General features: G+C 37.9%; 1 protein-coding gene across 6 annotated transcripts in view; it reads right to left on the reverse strand.

Annotated features, from left to right (window-relative positions):
* DLC1 (DLC1 Rho GTPase activating protein) overlaps nt 1-20,842 on the reverse strand; it is a 512,426-nt gene that overhangs the window by 214,651 nt on the left and 276,933 nt on the right. For all 6 annotated transcript variants that reach the window (XM_081520934.1, XM_081520935.1, XM_081520936.1 and 3 more), the window contains one exon: nt 12,176-12,209. In XM_081520934.1, the coding sequence (XP_081377060.1) occupies nt 12,176-12,209 (34 nt within the window). The remainder of the gene's footprint in view (nt 1-12,175; nt 12,210-20,842) is intronic.

The following is a 20,842-nucleotide window of genomic DNA, read 5'->3' on the forward strand; positions in this document are numbered from 1 at the left end:
AGGGTAACAGCACTTGACTCAAATGAATTACAATGCAAATTAAAAACTGAAGGGCATGGTCAAGATGATGTTAAGTGATTTTAAAAGGAGATGATTTATTTGGTCAAGGGGAAAAAGACAATCAACCCATGAATCTCATAAATACAAGATATGATGGTTGAAGGTGACTGAAAATGGAGAAACACGTTCTATGGGCTAAAAGGTAATTATGAAGTAGTGATAGAGTTCTGTAGCCTAAAATGGCAGTATAACTGAATAACTGTAATTTTATTGAACATTCACTATATATGCAGTTCTTGCTAGATGTTTTAGAGTAAAATAAATCATAAACAGGAGACCAAAATATTCCATGGTCCTTCAAGGTTGCTGCATATTACATATTTTGAACATGTATATGTTCATATTATACACATATATGAAGCAGAAAATAGTGTTATAAGACAGGTAAAATAGATAATTGACTATTTTTGATAGCAATTATATTCAGTAGGGATTTGGAGAAGGATGTCTAATCATCTGAATGCAAAGAACTCATTCACGTTGATGATGTTGTTCAGTTGCTAAGTTGTGTCCGACTCTTTCCGACCCCATGAACTGCAGCACGCCAGGCTTCCCTGTCCTTCACTGTCTCCCAGAGTTTGCTCAAACTCATGTCCATTGAGCCAGTGATGTCATCCAACCATCTCATCCTCTCTTGTCCCCTTTTCCTGCCCTCAATCTTTCTCAGCATCAAGGTCTTTTCTAATGAGTCAGTTCTTCACATCAGGTGGCCAAAGTATTGGAGCTTCAGCTTCAGCATCAGTCCTTCCAATGAATATTCAGGGTTGATTTCCTTTAGGATGGACTGGTTTGATCTCCTTGCTGTCCAACTAAAAGCCTGAGATGAGAGGACACAGAGATACCCTGCAGATGAGGGGTGGGGACCTCCTGAGAGTTGGAACTGATAGAAGCAGTTTCCTTTTCCATCTCTTTCTCTAGTTTGCATCATCTCTACTCTTCTTTTTTGGGTCAATTGCCCCCTTACCCTGCTCCTCTCTGCAGAATCATGTGTCCTCTGTGACTCCACTTAACAGTGGAGTCCAAAGCACCTGTTACAGGTTGACTGAGTTTCTCTGGCTCATAATATGAAGAAGGAGAGAGAAGGAAGAGAAGGAGGAGGAGAAGTGAAAGAGAGAGAGAAACAGATTGTCCACTGGTCACTCAATGTATTCTCTGGCCTTGAGTCACGTGTGTCTCTCACCCCAGCTGCCTGCCCCCAGTCCAATGGACTCTGGCCAAGGGTTAGGACTGGAAGAGGGAGGTGACAGTGTACACAGGCTGCCACTTCCCAGGGCAGAAGATAAGATGAGCAGTGACATCTGTCTGATTCAAAGGAAGAGCTCGCCCAACAATAGAGCAACTGAGGTTTGGGGCAAAAAATAGTACTCAGGCAAATCCTTGAAGGAAGTGTATGATTTGGAGAGAAAAACAATAGAAGAGTGTTTTGGGAACAGTAAACTTCAGGAGCAAAGGCATAAGGAGAGAAATAAGTAGACCACATAAACTATATGAACTATTAGAGTTTTACTAATTTTGGTCATACTTTTATTAGAAGACTCGGGGGTGGGAGATGTGGTGCTGTTAGGCAGGACAAGGTAGAGCTTAGGGTGAGCTAAAGATGATGTTGAGGAAACATCTCTTCTCAGAGACCACGAGGTAGGTACACAATAAATAACAGCTGTGGATAACACATTTAGTAGTAGTATCCTTCTTTTGAAAACATGAAGCAACTGTGAAGGAGAGAAATGAAGTAATCACAATCAATGGCTAAGAGAAGAGAGTCACTTTTGCCTAAAAAAGAAGGGATAAAAGTTAACAAATGTGGTGTGTGCAATATATTTTATGATCAATGAGTTGAAACATTTTTACACTAAAAGCTTAACAATAAGCTCCTTTAAATGTGGTATATTCAAGCAATGCGATATTAACTTAGTATTAGTACTTAGTACAAGAAACAAGTTATTATATTATGAAAAGACATGGAGGAATCTTACATGCATAGTTGTAAGTGAAAGAAGCCAATGTAAAAGCCTACATGTTGTACCGCTGAAGCATCACATAGAATAGCTTCCCTGTCTTAAAAATCCTCTGTGCTCCATCAGTTCATGCCTCCCTTTCCCCAACCCCTGGCAATTCTTGATCTCTTTACTACGTCTGTAGTGTACTTTAAAAGAATGTTATATAATTTGAACTGTACTTTCCACTCAGTTTTCCTGTGAACTGAAAATTTCTCTAAAAAAATAAAGTCTATCAATTCAGTAACCCCCTCTTAGGTGCACAGCATAGTGCAAAGTGTTTTTTGAAAGGATTCTTACAAAACTGTTGGGAGGCAGACCACTCAACGGACAATGGCAATCCACATATGATTAAGAATGGAGATGATCGTAACAGACTATATATGCTGTACCATTTCAAAAAGCATGAAATTAACATGGAGCAGGAATTGTCACAGAAGACTACAGTGAAGGTCGGACCCAAATGAGACCTTGGTGGGTGGGGGAGTTAAATTTCTGGAAGGGAAACAGGAGGAACAAAGGTCAACTTATATAGAAGCAAATCCAGGAGAAAAGCAAGGTTGCTACCATGGTTACAGCGGAAGGTGCAAATTAGGGGAGGACAGGAGATAAAGTAGGAAAGGAAGGGTAACGTCTGATTTAGGAAACATTTGTTCGTCAGCCTGAGGCACCTTGGCATTTAACCACTACCTGCAGCATAGTGGTTAAGATCATGCACTCTAGCCTGTGTTGCTTGCTTTGAATCTTGCCTCGGTGGTAGTGTGACTTTGGTTATTTTAGGAAACCTCTCCGAGTCTCAGCTTCCTCATCTCCCTAATGTGGAAAACATTACGTCTACGTTATATAATTGCTAGAGGATTAAATTAAGTCATATCAATAAAGTGCTTAGAAAAGTGCAGGCACAGAGTAAATGTTTGATATTATCCATTCAACCATTCATTCGACAGACATTAAGTCAAAAACCTCCTAAGAGGCTGGTGCTATACAGGTGCAGGGAAAATGTCTGCCTTTCAGGGAATCACAACACAGCAGGGAAAACACTGGATAAATACATAGAAGACCAGAGACTTAAAAGGGGTAGAAAAAGAAGTGATGAAGTGTACCACGTTGTTCTCCATTTATCTATTTCCTCAAATCCATAGAAAGAACAGATTTAACATTTATTTTAAGAAGAAGTTTATCACCAGGATTAACATAACGTTGTAGGTCAATATACTGCAAAAACAAATTCATAGAAAAAGAGATCAGGTTTGTATTACCAGCGGTAGAGAGGGGGAATTGGATGGAGGTCAAAAGGTTCAAACTTCCAGTTATAAAATAAGTAAATACTAGGGATGTGATGTACAACATGAGAAATATAATTAACACTCAGTGATGCTCAGTTGCTTCAGTCATATCTGACTCTGTGACCCTATGGGTCACAGCCTGCCAGGCTCCTCTGTCCATGGGATTCTCCAGGCAAGAATACTGGAGTAGATTGCCCTTCCCTTCTTCAGGGGATCTTCCTGACCCAGGGCTCAAACCCAGATCTCTTATGTCTCCTGCATTGTCAGGCAAGTTCTTTACCACTAGCGCCACTGCTGTATGTTATTATAGGAAAGTTGTTAAGAGCATAAATCCTAAGAGTTCTCATCACAAGAAAAAAAGTTCTTCCTATTTATTTTGTATCTTTATAAGAGGATGGATATTGACTGAACTTCTTCTGGTAATCATTTCATGATATATCTTTGTAAATCATTATGCTGTATACCTTAAACTTACACAGTGCTGTCTGTCAATTAAATCTCAAGAAAACTGGGAGGGGAAAAAAAGCAGTTTATAACATTAGCAGTTGGGAGTCACTGGAATATGTTTTCTGGGGAAGAACAATGGTTAAAAAAATTAAGACAAAAAGCAAAACCCCAGTTTGGTGGGCAAGTGAGGGCTTTTGATGACCATTTTGCTTAAACATCACTCGTAGAATTCTAGAAGATCATTTCTACATGATAACAGTAGTCAGGGCAGAATAGTTTCTTCTATTCATGAACCATTCTCCTGAAATGGCCAAACTGGTACTCTGGACAGCCCGCACATAACAATATGAGCACCAGCCTTTTCATGGGTATTGGTTACTTTATTATGATTGTAAATTACTGTCTTAGATGTCCCACTTAGATAAGCCATATCTCAAAATCATACTTTAATTATAAAACAGAAATACTTATGGATCCATCTGGAAGAGATATTGATCTCAATCTTCTGCCTATAGAAACACAAATCAAAGTCCTTAAAACCAATGGAGGATCAAGAAGAGAAGAAAAATCTGATCACACCAGCAGAATTTTTGGTCATTTCATACTCATGTCAAAGTAATACCTCTTATATGTACCTTTCCAGGGTAAGTAGCACCTTTCTAAAGAAATTAGAATAATATACAGTTATCTTGTGGGAACATATTTGTGTGTATATTCAAACTATTAATAAGAGTAACTGAACTGCAAACTGAAGACTCTATAAAGGTAAATATTTGAAGGGATCAGATGATCAGATATGACTTTCAAACTAAATGCAAGTTGCATTGCTTTGCAAACAAAACTGATAGAAAGAGGCCTTTTCATAAATTGTCTTTCTTCAGGGGAGATTAAAAATGACAAATGAACTTTTCTACTAATCAAAGGTCAATGTCAGTTAAAATATGGAAATGCAGAACTGCCTCATGAGCCTGTCCAGGTAGTTCATAGCCACCGCTTCAATGCTGACAGCCATTCTTTCAAGGGATAAAGTCGGACAGCAAAATGTTCACAAGACTTTTTAGAGGAAGAATTTTCAAGATTGTCAAATACTGTGAAAAGCTATGGTCATTGATAGATCAGAGATGAACTAAATCCCTATATGAGTTGTTTGGTAAATCACATAAATGGATTGATTTAAAACTGTTTCTTGAGCATCTTCTCTGTGCAAGATCATATACTGGGTGAGGGCTCACAAAAATGAAATGAAGGGTTTATGCCTTCATGGAGCTCACAGCCTGATGTGGAAGAGAATTCATGAACAGCAATACATCATAGGAATCATTAAATACTGTAAAAAGATACCATTACTTTTTGATAACCACTCCAAGTGCAGGAAGCAATATTTGAATTGCTACTTGTTAAAAGAAAAATTATCATGTACTTATATTGCTTGTAATATAATTGAGAAGAAAAGGAAATACGTTTGCTTGGTTCTGGTGATACAGTAGCTTTGTTTTACCTACTTGGTAATAAATGGAATACTAACAGAACATTAAGAAACAGATTTAGAAAATTATCTGTACTGGAAAATGTCCTATGAATTCAAGATCTTTGGCATTTAAGAATAACTTACTTATATTTTTCATGAATTCCTTGAAAGCTAATGTGTTTTCTCTCAACAGCCCAGTCAACCACAGCCAACTTTTTCATGGATTAGTTTACATTAGGTTTCAGAAAAACTGAGAGGTTATTTGTGGGCATACCGTAAATTCCTTTCTCATAAAAAATTAGGCAAACAGAAACCGTAACACTAAGAAAAGTAAAATAAGTGAGTATTTATAAGCCATTAGTAAAAAACTAATGAAATTCATTTTCTGAGAGTGAAAGGAAATAAAGAATTTGGAATGTTGGCCAAAGGCCAGTCTAGCCTGATAAAGACAATTTTCAGATCCTGTCTAACCCTGTGAAACAGCTGGGGGTCTTTGCAGTACAGAAAGTGTTTCACCTAGAATAAACCGATAAGATGCTACATTTGGCTTTGGGAGTATTGTATTTGCAGATTTTAAAAATATCTCATTTATCCATTCATTTACCAAACATAGGGCAACTACAATAATGCCAGGCATTGGAAACACAGAGCCGAATGAAACAAAATTCCATCTTGCAAGATGCTTCGAGTCTAGTGAGTGAGACAGCACTAAAACTGACCTGATCTGTACTAAAATGGAGACACAGAATAGGGTACAGTCTTTCAATGAAAAACGCTGAAATCAAGCAGTCCTACTTTTGTCTGTCAAATCTTTTTGGATCTATCGATATTGGAACATGACTTAGAGTGGAATCTTATATTGCATGGGTAGGTCTCTGAATTAAAGAAATGGTAAGACTGGAAAAGGAGGAATATCTTCGCGTTTCAGTTTTTTTCTTTTTGTTATCTTCATTTTCCTTCTCAGTGGTCAAAAGCAGCCAAGAAAATTAATACCAAAAGGCACCGTGTCTGGGCTTTGTTATTTACTTTGTTTACAAGGAGCTTGTAATGAAATTGTGAAAACCTCGTTTTCCCCACTTACACGTGTCACAAAGAAGTGCTTGATTTCTATGTTCTGTGTTGCCACAACACAAAGTTTGGAGAGACTATGAATCTGTTATATGCCTCTGAAAGCTATCTTTCACAAGTGTTTCAGGCTATAATCATTAATTATCTTGATTTTTAACATTTTCTGACCGACAAAATAACCTAGAGACAGGAAAACAAACATCCAAAGAAAAATGACCAATGAATGTAACCAAAGTTCGATTCTGAATCATCATTCTCAATGGTGCCCTTTGCACATTTGTATGGAATAGATCCCCAAATAACATCATTAATTAATTACCTAGTTGAGATACTTGGCAGTTGTGTGGGTAGCAGGCATAAAGAAGGGAGTTGAGGCAGGGAGTCAAAATGTTTTAGAACCATATTAACTCTAAAGATTGAAGCCAAAGCATTTTTGTAATTATAATTAATTGGTTAACATGTATTTACAGAGCACCTACTATGTGCTAAGGGCTGTTTTAATTACAGAGCACACAAAGATGATATTCCTGATCTAGAAACACTCATAGCCTAAAGAAGAGATCATACAGAAAAGCAAGATGACAAGACAGTAATTGAAAACACAGAGTTTTCTAGGAGCACAGAAAAATCAAGAACTAACCCTGCCTTCAAAATAATTCATGAAGGAGGTGTTACTGTTGGACAAGAAGAATTTTCAAGACAAAAAAACGCAAAAAAAAAAAAAAAAAAATTATTTTTGGCTCATGATGGTGGTATATTTTTTATGGGTTGCTCTGCAGCCTAACAAAATTTGTGTTATATGATTTAACTTTAGAATGAGAGATTTCATATTACTCCCTATGACTACTTTTCAAATATGCTTAGAGAGTCACAGTTTGGTGACTAAAAAGCAATGGTAATTGTCTAATTTACATGCCTTTGGGCCATGGAGGACACGTTCTAAATAGTAAGGATGGATATTTTTTCCCCCATGTGATTAAATGAAACTCTATTCATTTATGATAAAGAAAAACATGGTCCATCTCTTTTTGTTTTCCTGAATAAGTCATTTCTCTTTTTCTCCCTCTATCTCCACTTATCATCTGTATTTTTAAAAAGGCAGTTGCATGATCTACACAGAAGTAGAAAGATCAAAGTTAAAATGGGTTCTGTGGCTGTATATTATGGCTGAAGTTGGACAAACTAACCAACCAACAAACACAAAGGAATAGAAAGAAGAGAAAATATTGATGGGTTTATCAGTGAAACCCCTAGCAGGAAACAGATGGCAACCTGAGTAAATTGAAGGGAGTTTAATAACAGGACTATTGATAAAGGTGTAGGGGAACCACAAGGCCAGAGGAGAGAATGATTTAAAGAACATGGGAATTTGGGTAGAAAATGCCAGCTGTGATTCCTCAGGAGGCAGACGGGAGAATAAACGACCCAACCTCACAGCCCTACTGTCCTTCCAACCATTATTCTCCTGTTGAGCCTCCTCACTGGTGCAACAAGAAGACAGAAAAGAGAGCAGCTCAAGCTTTTGCCCACACTGGTCTACCTCCAAATCACAGAACTGGGGAGAAGGAGGGTGGAGGGTGAACTCGAGGGGTGACATGGGCATATCCAGTGCAATACACAGCATCCAGATTACAAATGGCCAACGATGTCAAGCAGGAAAGTTTGGTCTTATTGTGCCATCAGTAAGGAGGTTAACAAAAAGCTGAAATAGGAATCGATATGATCAGGTGATGCTTTTCAAAGATAATTTTGGTGACAGTGTAGAGGGTGAACTGGTGTAATGATAAGTTAGGGCAGGGAAACCAGTTCTGAACGCTGTTTCCAAAGTCCAGGGCAAAGTGGAGGGCTGCTTTAAGACAATGGCAGGGAGAATGGACATGGGAAGATAGGATGGCAGTGTTGACAGGACTATATGCAGGAGGCGAGGGAGGGAGGGTGGGCGCTGAGTAGACAGGATCCAATTATCCCAGCATCTAGGATATACATTTCTCAGGGAGTAATCTTTTGTGAAAAATCAAAGATTATCTATTCACTTGAGAGAATTTCACATTAATAGATCCAAGAATTTCTAAAGAGATGTTAAAATCTGGACAAGTCTGCCTACACTGTGATAACCTCTGTCTGAATGAACTGACTCAGAGGCTTCGGGAGAAAGTGATCTCTTTCTTCTACATGGACAGCTGCTCAGCTGTTAACTGGTGCCCTGAGGAAGTGTTCAAGAACTCTGAGCAGACACGGGCAGGAGTAACACAGCTAGAGTCTCTCTGGCTTGCACACGTGGTGGTTATAAGCACAACTCATTATCACAAGACACACTTACCATTTTTTAGAGCCTACTCTGTGCCAAGCATTATAGCCTTACAATTATAACATGGCAGTTTCTTTATTTATTCTCTAGAAATGGGAAAATGAAGAGGTTAAGTAACTTGCTCAAGGCTACACAGACAGAAAGCAGATGTGCTGGAAAATATACCAGTGGCTTTGGGCCCACTCTTTACAGATTCTGGTGGCATAAAGGAAGCTAACTGAAATTATTCTGTGTTGGATACAATTATACATAGTGATACTTGTGCGATTAATTCTGATTTTTTAAAACAAAATGTATTGGACTCACAGATCTGGAGAATGCACATTCCAATACAGAATTTCTTGAAAACAGTATTTTTATTTGATTCTTTTCTTGGGAGGGTTCCTGAATAACTTGGGTTAAGAATTTTTCTTTGAGAGGAGGAAAAGGAGGATGCTGGCCCAATGCAATATTCTCTAGAGTTTGAGTTCCTTCTGGGTGAGGACCACGTCTTGTTCATAACAGCTTCCTTGATAAAACCTAATATGATGCTTAGAGCATGTTGCTGTTCAATACATATTTGTGGAGTAAATGAACCAATGGGATGCTGTTTAACAACAACAGTCTTTCTTTGGAAGGCTTTGTCATCCCAAGATGGTAGAGAAGCAGCAGAATGATTCCACTAGGCTGAATTTAAGTAGCAACACAGATCAGAAGAGAAGACGGCTACTTAGACCCCACACTGGGGCAACCACACAACTGCAACTTAAGAATTATTAATAGCATGCTCCCCAAATGATTTTGTTTAGAGCTTCACAAAGCCCGGTGGAGCTGGTTCCAGTTGGCTTGGATGAGAGGTCACACAGATTAAAATAGACTTTCTTAATAAGAAACAATAGGCTACATTCATTTAGCCAAACAGAAAAAAAAAATGACAGGCCTTAGGGGTGGGAATGAAGCTTAATCCTATTTAAAGGCTCAATTAGCCCCCAGAAGATTGAGTAGGTTCTCTGCCTTTCCTGTTATTCCTCTGTCTAGCAGAGCTTAAAAACAGAGATTCATAAAAAGGAATAAAGATATTCATATTTGTATATAAAACACTCAAAATATTTTAAATATGGCATAATAAATTTTAGAAATTTAGGAAATTGATTAGACTTGCATGGTCCTTTAAAACCTTTTGAAATGAATCATACTCTCTTTTGAATTGGCAAATCTGTTGCAAATGGAATAAAATATTCTAACATAAGCCTCTATCCTAACATAAAAATTCACTGATAAAAAAAACATTTCTTTCTTGTGTTTATGTTCGCAAACAAAATTGTATTTCCTCCTTCTTGTATTTCCAACTATATTTCGTTATAATGTACTGTACATTCTCAAGAAATCTAAATTAGAATCCATTCTGGAGTGAATTTCAATCATTCTAATGTTTTAATGCACAGAAGCCAGGTTCTGCTCAAATCAGCCCATCCTGGGTTAAACGTCTGAGATGGGGCATTCGGGGGCCCGCTTAGGTCATACATACGAACTAGTGCATCTGATCTTTCACAAATCATCTGTGAATGAAACTTATCAACTTTAAAAATTTCTGCCCCAGCAGTGTAAAAATGACCCAAAGAGATAATTAGTGACACTTAATTTCATGTTTTTTTTTTTCTTATTGTTGAGGAGGAAAACATCTGGGATTATGGCTTTTAAAAAGTGATGTGTGCATTATATGTATGTTCCCTGTTTAATTAGCTCTTTGTTTTAATAAAAATGTCTTTAAGAGGAGCTTGATAACTGAGGTGCTTCTCCCTAGCACACTGACATCATTTTAGTGGCAGAAAAAGTCTTCACCTCTTCAGTCTATCAAGCAATGGCATTTCCAGCCTTCCTCCCCCTGCCCTTCCAGCCAAGAATTCCTATCCTAATTTTCTCCTTGGCGTATGGAAGAATGTGCTGATTTTCTGGAATAAGATGACAACTTTGCTCTGTTACACCCTTTGTTTAAATCGTAGCCAATCCTGCAAATTACAGAGAATGTCACAACACAAGATAAAGCACAGCTTTGGCTAAGTTCCTTTTTCTTTGTGATGCAAATGCTCTCTTCACCATTTATGTTTTGTTCTAAGGAGATAGCTAATATATCAATTATTGAAGGTATTAGAGCTCCGTAATGGTAATTTGAATCTGTTTAGTATATATCATTAGCCCAGCGCACGATACCAACGCACGATAAACCGAGCAGTTTTTCTCTTGAACTGACACAAGATACCAGTTCCATGTTTTTCTTTTATTTGGAAGGTTTACCTTTCAACATATTAGACAAAGAGGCTAGACACAGCCTAAACAGACAAGAAAACTTAAGCTCTTGGAAGGACACAAACTATGAAAACTTGTGTGTGAAAACTATCTGGCAGCAAAAATCAAATCACTGAACTTGACACAACATCCCCCATAAAACAATCCCATCAGAACAACTCTAATGCATTAGTGTAAAGTCACCTGAAGTCATGACATCTTTTAGATGATCCGATAAACTTTTAGTTTGGCTTTTAAAAATTACACACATCAAAGAGCTAAGTGATGTGCTTCAAGCTTGGTAAAGCACCTTTAATCTGCTTTTTAAAAAGATGATTTTTTTTTTTTACACAGAAAACGTAAGACCATATTGAGGATGATCAACAGGTTGTTAAAAAGCATACCATTCCACCAATCCGAGTCTAATTTTTCATATTTCTGCATTTCTCATTAATCCTCATCCACTTCCCATAATACTGTTAAATAGTTATAGCACAGAGATATATAATCATTTTTCTCTAATGAACTATCCATATCGCTTCACAATTGTATTTTTGATGGTATGACGTAATCTTTAAACAAGTACATCTTTTTCTAGGACTACTAAACAAGCTACTAAGATTTTTAAAAACCCTTCATAATCATGGTCCCTCAGTAGCCTCAGGGGACTGGTTCCAGGACTCCCTGGTGGGCACCAAAGTCCACGTATGCTCAAGTCTTTTACATAAAATGGCCCAGTACTCATATACAACCTACACACATCCTCCTACATCCTTTAAATTTATTCTAGATTAGCTATAATAACTAACACAAAGTAAATGGTATGTAAATAGTTGCCTTTGTGGAAAATTCCAGTTTTTCTCTTTTGGATCTTTCTGGAAATCTTTGCTTTTTCAAATATTTTTGACCCAGATTGGTTGAGTCCATGGATGCAGAACCCGTGGATACAAAGGGCTGACTATAAGAACAACAAATTTCCAAAGACCATTCCTCAGTACCCTGAACAACATCTAATTATTTTCCTCAAGAAAAGAGTTGTGATTGCATTTACAATTAAGGCCACAAGAAGTACACACCAACAAGATATAATGCTATGTTAGAAAACCATATTTTTTTCATCGCATTTTGAGCAAAACTTATTTTCCAGGAATTCAACCATAACTTTTGCCCAGAAACTGACAAGATGTATGCATTTTCGATATTTAATGAAATGTCCATATGAAGATGGAATTTTGTTCTAAAATAGATAGGAGTGAAAACAAAACCAGTGTCAACTTACCAGCCTTTTCCTTCTCTGAAATACCTGGAATCGCCTGAAAAAGAAAAAAAGCCACAAATTGTGGTATCATTAGAAGGAAATAGCAAATAATATTAGGAACAAAATGATGTCCCATAAATGAAGCAAAAATTAAATAGGGCCTGACACTAGAAATAATCAGAGAAGAGGAACTGAATAGACATTTTTTTTTTTTCCAAAGAAGGCATATAAATGGCAAACAAGCACATGAAAAGATGTTCAGCATCGTTAATCATCAGGGACATGCAAATCAAAGCCACAATGAGATATCAACTCACACATATAGAATGTCCATCATCAAAAAGACAAGAGATGATTAGTATAGGTGAGGATGTGGAGAAAAGGGAACCCTTGTGCACTGATAGTGGGAATGTAATTTGGTACAACTATTATGGGAAATAGTATGGAGGTTTCTCAAAAAGTTAAAAATACTTTATACTTTCCATATATATGATCCAACAATCCCACATCTGAGTATATACGTCTAAAGAAAAGGAGGGAGGATATCAAAGAGGTATCTGAACTCCCATATGCATTGCAACATTATCCACAATGGCCAAGATACAGTAACAGCCTAAGTGTCCATTGATGGATGAATGGATAAAGAAGATGTGGTGTGCATGTGTGTGTGTGGTTGCGTGTGTGTGTAATATTCAGGCCTGAATAAGAAGGAAATCATACCGTTTGCTATAACATGTGCCTTGAAGGCATTATGCAAAGTGAAATAAAGACAAATACATGGTATTTTTAATATGTGGAATCTTAAAAAAAAAAAAAAAGCATGAAACGGAGAGAGTAGAAAAGTGGTTGCCAGGGGCTGGTGGAGTGGGAGAAATAGGGAAGGTAAATTAGTGAAAGGTACAAATGTTCAGCTATAAGATGAATAAGGTCTAAGGATTTAATGTAAAGCATGGGGATTACAGTTGATAACTATATTATACAATTGATATTTTCTAAGAGTAGAATTTAAATGTTCTCACCAAAAAAAGGCAAATATGTGAGGTGATGGATATATTAATTAATGAAAGAGGGGATCCTTTCACAATGTATGTGTTGTGTGCTTTAGTCACTCAGTCGTGTCCGACGCTTTGTGAGCCCATGGACTGTAGCCCACCAGGCTCCTCCATCCATGGGATTTCCCAGGCAAGAATACTGGAGTGGGTTGCCATTTCTTCCTCCAGGGGATCTTCCCAACCCAGGGATTGAACCTGCATCTCCCATGTCTCCTGCATTGCAGGCGGATTCTTTACCCTCTGAGCCATCAGGGAAGCCCTTCACAATGTATATATCAATCAAATGATGTATATGATTTGATATATATAATCATCAATCAAATGATGATGTATACATATCAAATCACTACAATGCACACTTTAAATGTCTTAAAATTTTATTTGACAATTATACTTCAATGAAGCTGAAAAGAAAAAAAGAGAGAGAGCTGTGGCACTGTCAGTAAAATCACTAGATCCAGCTAAGCTCATTGTAAATCAGTCATGTAATTGTTTTCCTCTCTGAAGACAGACTCATCTCACCCTTAAAAGGTATTGCAATAAATGAGACTAAAAACATTTTGAATTTGGATCAAATTTTTTATAGTTCAATTTCTTTGTCCTATTTTGGGAGGCAAAGAATGTTAATTGTTTGGTCAGTATCTGGGCCTTTCAAGTCTCTGTCCGGTCCTCTCAAGACTCAGATTCCTCCTTTATAAAACGGGGATAAACATCTCGACTTCACAGGGCTGCTGAAAGCACCAGATGTAGTGGCTTCTGTAAAGCACATGAGGTCTTTAGGAAAAGACAGCCGCTCTATTTGCTACTATGGGCACTGGTCCAATGAGTGAGTTACTGAAATGAGAGGTTTAGAAGTTCAATTCCTAGTAACGATTATCTATCACTATCATTTAGAAACTAGAGTTCAGGATGAGATGTCAACACACTTTAAGGTAGAATAGCGTAGTTCTACTCCTTGTGGATACCTTAAAAGAAACTAAGGAAATGAGCTTCTGATTGCCATTCAGCTCACTCATGTATAAAATACAGTTAGCATGAGGGTATTAACTTTTATTGGAAAGCCTTTTATAAATCTATCTGGCCCACTGGGATTTCACACTTTCTACTCCACAACCACTGACCACACAAGATGTCTACAAGCATGTCTCTCTCCCCTTCTTTACAGGACAAAGTCTTCAGAGTTGAAGGAAAATAGGTTAAAATGGGAAATTAATTTTGTTGCACATGTGTATTAGAGAGAGCAAGAGAGGGATAGAGGAAAGTTCACGCGCACCTCTCTTATAGGTCAGCCTAAGGAAATAATATCAATCTCCATTTCTGGAAATCTCAAATATCAAGACTCTTCTATCTTTGTGAGATATTGATTATTGTTGAGAACCTCAACCTTTGGAATTTACAGGATTTGGAGACTGATGCAGTTTTTCAAATAAGTGGGAAATCTACGGATAAAAAAATGGAGGAGGATTTGTTTTGGCAAGATTGATCTAGAGTGAAAGCATATTTTGACTTAATCTTGATCTACACTTAGTCGTTCACTTCTTGTTCTCTGGCTATGAATGCTGACTCTGCATCCTGGGAAAAATGCAGCCTGAGGAGAACATCTGGTTATTAAATGGCAGAGTGGAGGACCACGTCCAGACAGCAGGGCATTAGATGGACTGCATAGGCTTCCAGCACTGTCCTCACCACCCTTTTATTTACAGCAAGATCATCTGATTTCTTCTTTGTTGCAAGAACTTCTCTGATTCTGTCTTCCCTTGACAAGAAAGTCATCCCACAGCTTTGGCAATGTTTGTTTACTTCTTAGGTCTTTATTTTGGGAAAGGCCTAAGAATGGAATTAAATCCATACTATATATTTTAAACTTAGCCCCAGATTTGTCCCCTGACTAGAGATAAGGGCTTTTAAATTAAATTTTCTCTTTTGTTTCAAACAAATAAACAACACAACAAAATAGAAACCCTTTCATTGACAAGATTGCAAAGGGTAGTAATAGGTAATTGGCTCAGATGGTAAAGAATCTGCCTGCAATGCAGGAGACCCACGTTTGATCCCTGGTTTGGGAAGATCCCCTGGAGAAGGAAATAGCTACCCACTCCAGTATTCTTGCCTAAAGAATCCCATGGACAGAGGGGCTTGGTGGGCTACAATCAGTGAAGTCACATGGAGTCGGACACGACTGAGGGACTAACACTTTCACCTTCATGGAGAAAATTCCTCAGTGTATGAAGAGCTAACACTTACTAGGTTCTCAGAATGTTCAAGGTATAGTTTTACGATTTTATCTGCATAAACTCACTCAATCCTTAGACCAACTCCATGAAGTCTTAAAAGGTATTAAGTGTTGTGAGGTCACATTAATAGAATGGAAGCCGGGACCCAACTACTCACATGCTGATCTTCGAGATCACTAATTTCAAAATGCTAATCAGAGTATTTTGAAACAAAGGAGAAGAAAGGTTTGCAGAGGTCCTATGGGCAGATATTGACTTAGACCACAAAATATTTGTGCAGGAGTGTCTGTATGAAACATTTAGAAATTCTCTAAATAAGCTCTCTCTTCTTATGGCTGAGGTGTTTTAGACAAATTGAATGTCTTACCCCAATTCCAAGTTGACCAGTGACAGGCCTTCTCCATATTTTATTCTATTTGATTACAAAGTATGTAACCAAGCATGTGTAAGTAAATATTTAATAAAGATATTAATCAACAAGCTGCCCTATGAAACAAAAATATTTTAGCCTCCATACAGCCAGATCCAATATGTCATGTAGATAGTGCCAGTTACTTTAGAATATCACCCCATGCTCTGAGTGATTATTTAAGTTACCAAAACTCACCTCCACTAAGTAACTGTAGTGGCCGTGTCAGGACATGGAGAAAGGAAAGTCAAAGTTTAATGTACCCAACATTTAATAACTTTTCTTTTAAAGTATAGTCACATAGTAATAACAGCCAGATATCCTTCAGCTGATTTATATTTGAATTTGAGGGAGAACCATCACTTTAGAAAATGGTTTATGAATACACTGATTAGATTTGTGAAATTGTCTAGCGATGAAAGGCAATAAATTAAAAAAATGCTGACACCTGTTTTTTAATTAATTAAAGCTATTTGTTGTTTCTTAGTTAGCAGCAACTTTTTGTGTGTGTGTGTGTGTGGAATTCACCATCCAGTTGAAGAAGATACATGAGAATAGTTCCACGCAGAGGTTGCTGAATGCCAATGATTAGCATCTTTATTGGTGCGACATTAATAGTTGCAGGAAGATAGTAAATGATTAGGACTATCCAGGCGGAAATGGGATGGTTTTCCTGGGTGTTGAACCCCTGGGGAGAAAGTGCTGGTCAGGAGATTTCTTTTTGCCTTTGATGTAAGAATACTGGAGTGGGTTGTCATTTCCTTCTCCAGAGGATTTTCCCACCCAGGGATCAAACTCAGGTCTCCAGCATGGCAGGCAGATTCTTTACCACTGAGCCACCAGGGAAGCGCATTTCTGGGCTTGGGGGAAAAAATCACTTCATGCAAGCTGTCTGTATTGTCTGGTACAAAGTAGGTGTTCATCAAATTTTTGTGGGAATAAAATACCAAGTGTGTATTTGTATATATAGTTTAAGTAATATGCATGACTGTTGCTTATGAGAAAGCTCCCATAAAAAGCATATTTTTGAATTCATTAGGGGTTTTTTGTTAATAGCTGCCATATGTTTCATTTGAACTGTATCCTCAGGAAGTGATTTAACATTTCTGGCAATAAAGCAATTAAGTAGGATTTTCCTGCTGGCCATATGGGTTCGCTGTAACTTCATATTTTCTTCTCTCATTTCTCAATGGAACAAAGGGAAGTTTACTAATAACTTCCAAATGAAAGAAAAAAATTATTCATGGTCTTTATTATTTTTCTCTGTGATATTCAAATGATAGGAAACAACCTTTTCTGTGGCGATCCTTACCTTCCAGTAGTTCTCCACATGCAAAGATTTTCATTTATGTTGATTTGTTGAGGTGTTTTACAATTGAATTTTTTAAAAGCCATTAAAGAGAAAGCTTTTTAGTAAAAGGGGAGGAAACAATTTGCTTTCTCTTAATGAAGTCTTTTAAAGCTGTGTGTGGGAACTTAGACTGTTTGTGTGTCTGTTTATGTTTCTGGACATGAAACATGTTGAGGAAATGTTCATTTTGACGTGCCTTGCGGAAATGCTGTAGACATACACTGATTCCTTCGGTCTGTTGCTAGAATGGCTTTCTGCACTTACAGAAGGACCTCAGCTGGATACCTTTTAGGAATTTATACCAACTACACAGAAGCTGCTAACATAAATAGTAACATAAGTAATGGGTGTTGTATCTGAATCCATTTTATAAAATGACAAAACATTCTAATTGATCTTGATGATTTCTAAGTTCATCTTAATGATTTCAGGTGAAAATGGAGTAGGATTTTTCCTCTTTAATATGTTATTTTTATTAATATGTCAAGTCATATATATTGTTGTTGTTGTTCAGTCGCTAAGTCATGTTCAACTCTTTGCGACTCCATGGACTGCAGTACGCCAGGCTTCCCTGTCCTTCACTATCTCCCGGGGTTTGTTCAAACTAATGCCTATTGTGTCGATGATGCCATCCAACCAGCTCATCCTCTATCACTCCCTTCTCTTCTTGCCCTCAATCTTTCCCAGCATCTGGGTCTTTTCCAATGAGTCAGCTCTTTGCATCAGGTGGCCTGATGCTCCAAATTATTGGAGCTTCAGCTTCTGCATCAGTCCATCTAATGAATATTCAGGGTTGATTTTCTTTAGGACTGACCATTTGATCTCCTTGCCATACAAGGGACGCTCAAGAGTCTTCTCCAGCATCCACAGTTCGAAAGCATTAATTCTTCAGTGCTCAGTCTTTTTTATGGTCCAAATCTCACATCTGTACCTAACTACTGGAAAAACCATAGGACCTATATGGACCTTTGTTGGCAAAGTGATGTCTCTGCTTTTTAATACCCTGTCTAGGTTTGTCACAGCTTACCTTCCAAGGAGAAAGAGTCTTTTAATTTCATGGCTGCAGTCACCATCTGCAGTGATTTTGGAGCCCAAGAATATACATTAATTAATATAATATATATATATAATATATATACATATATAATATAGAAATGTATATATATATATTATATAGAAATGTATTTATATATCACCTATGTAAGTTATTTTTTTCTTAGTGTTTTGGAATTGGGATGATAGTCTACTACCATCAAGAAGGCCTTCTGAAGGAATTTCCTGGCGGTCCAGTGGTTAGGACTCCACACTTCTACGGCAGGGGGGAACAGAGTTCTGCTGCTGCTGCTGCTGCTAAGTCGCTTCAGTCATGTCTGACTCTGTGCGACCCCATAGACGGCAGCCCACCAGGCTCCCCCGTCCCTGGGATTCTCCAGGCAAGAACACTGGAGTGGGTTGCCATTTCCTTCTCCAATGCATGAAAGTGAAAAGTGAAAGGGAAGTCGCTCAGTCGTGTCCAACTCTTGGTGACCCCATGGACTGCAGCCTACCAGGCTCCTCCGTCCAGTGTGGCCAAAAAAAAAAAATTGCCCTTTGAAAGTCACCCCCTTACAACAAGGGACAGCGATGAGAGGCTGAAAGATTGTACTTGCAGGTTCAAATGTAGGGGAAAATGCTATCATTTATTTTGTACTTTCTCTCTTTATAGGTAGTGCTTATTTTGTATGTTTTCAAATATCAGAGATGCTGACGCAGAAGTGTCTGGAATATTGTCTTTTTCTATAGGAATTTTCTCTATTTGCCTTCTTAAAAATGGGAAGAATCAGTGACAGAGTAAATTATTCCTTTCCTTTAAAAAAATTCCCTTTTATTCCCACAAAATATTATACAGTAGATTTCAAAGTGCATAATTATGTCCCTAAAAATTGCAAGAAAATGTCCCTCAGTGATGGAACTCCCTCGGTCTCAGAGGAGAGCACACAAGAGTCCATTGTGGGTACAATGGACAACAGGAAGAGGTTGGGAAGTCACATTTTTTTTTTTTTTTGAAGACATGAAAGACAACATTAAAGGAAAGTAAGCACACTGGAAAATGGGTTTGTTTCCATGTCTATTTACAGACTCTTTTGAAATCACTCCTGTCTGTGATATTGTTAACCAGTCAATGACTTCTGTTTGCTTTCATCTGAACAAAGAAGTTCATTGAGAAAGCTGTGTCTGATTGGCAATCTGATATCATCTGTTTTGGTTTACAAAGTCTTTCTCCAGCTTTGACAGTTATCTTTCACTGAAAACATAGACTTTATTTTTAGAGGAGTTTTAGGTTTACAACAAAACTGAGAAGAAGCTACAGTTTTCCCCCTAAGTCCCCTGCCTGGACACATGCATAGCCTTACTATTATCAATAACTCCCACCAGAATGGTACACCTGTAACAACTGATTGGCCTACGTTGTCACATTATTGGCACTCCAAGTTCATAGTTTATATTCAGGTTCACTCTAGGTGTGGTCTACTCTACAAGTTTGGACAAATGTACAAGGACATGAAAAAAGTGAGTGTCAGCTGCTCAGTTGTGTCTGACTCTTTGTGAAAGTCAGGCTTCTCTGTTGGTGGAATTCTCTAGGCAAGAATACTGGAATGGGTAGCCGTTTCCTTCTCCAGGGGATTTTCCCGACCCAGGGATCAAATCTGGGTCTCTTGCATTGCAGGCAGATTCTTTATCATATGAGCCATCAGGAAAGCCCCTGTATAAGGACATGTATCTACCATTATAGTATTGTAGAGAACAGTTTCATTGCTCTAAAAATCCCCTGTAAATCCTCTGTACTTTATTCATCCCTCTCTCCTCCCTAACCTCTGGTGACCACTGATGTTTTTACTGTTCCCATAGTTTTGCCTTTTCCAGAATATCATATAGTTGGAATCAATGTAGCCTTTTCAGATTGGCTTTTTTCACTTAGCAATATGCACTTAAAGGTTCCTCTGTGTCTTTTCATAACTTGATAGCTCATTTCTTCTTAGCACTAGATATGTTCCATTGTGTGAATGTGTTAGTTTTTTACCCATTCACCTACTGAAGGACCTCTTGGTTGCTTTTAGCTTTTGGCAATTATGAATAAAGCTCCTATAAATGTCTGTGTGCAAGTTTTTGTATGAACATAAGTTTTCAGTTTCATTGAGTAAATACTAAAGAGTGCAATTGCTATAAGCGTGGGTTTAGTTTTGAAATGTTCATTTTTTGATGACATAGAAATGTGAATACTTGTATTAAATAAGTCACGATGGGTTTACCCTTCTGACTTCTATAGTCTTGTCTAGTAGTGTGTGAGATTCATGAGCAGAGAACAAAGTCCTTACTTTAATATACGATTATAATTGAAAGATGACTGGTGAGACTTCCCCGGTGGTCCAGTGGTAGAAAATCCACCTTCCAATGCAGGAGACATAGGTTCAATCCCTAATCGGGGAACTAAGATCTCACATGCCACAACTAGAGAGGCCCACGCACTACCAACTGCTGAGCCTGCTCGCTCTAGAGTCCGTGTTCCACAAGAAGAGAAGCCTGTGTGCTGCAAATAGAGAAAGGCTGTGCGCTACAATGGAGATGCAGGGCAGCCAGAAATTAAAACACTAAATTTAAAAA

The sequence above is a fragment of the Giraffa tippelskirchi genome, chromosome 8 (assembly GCF_054371585.1).
Source record: "Giraffa tippelskirchi isolate mGirTip1 chromosome 8, T2T-mGirTip1v1.2.pri, whole genome shotgun sequence".
Lineage (NCBI taxonomy): Eukaryota > Metazoa > Chordata > Mammalia > Artiodactyla > Giraffidae > Giraffa > Giraffa tippelskirchi.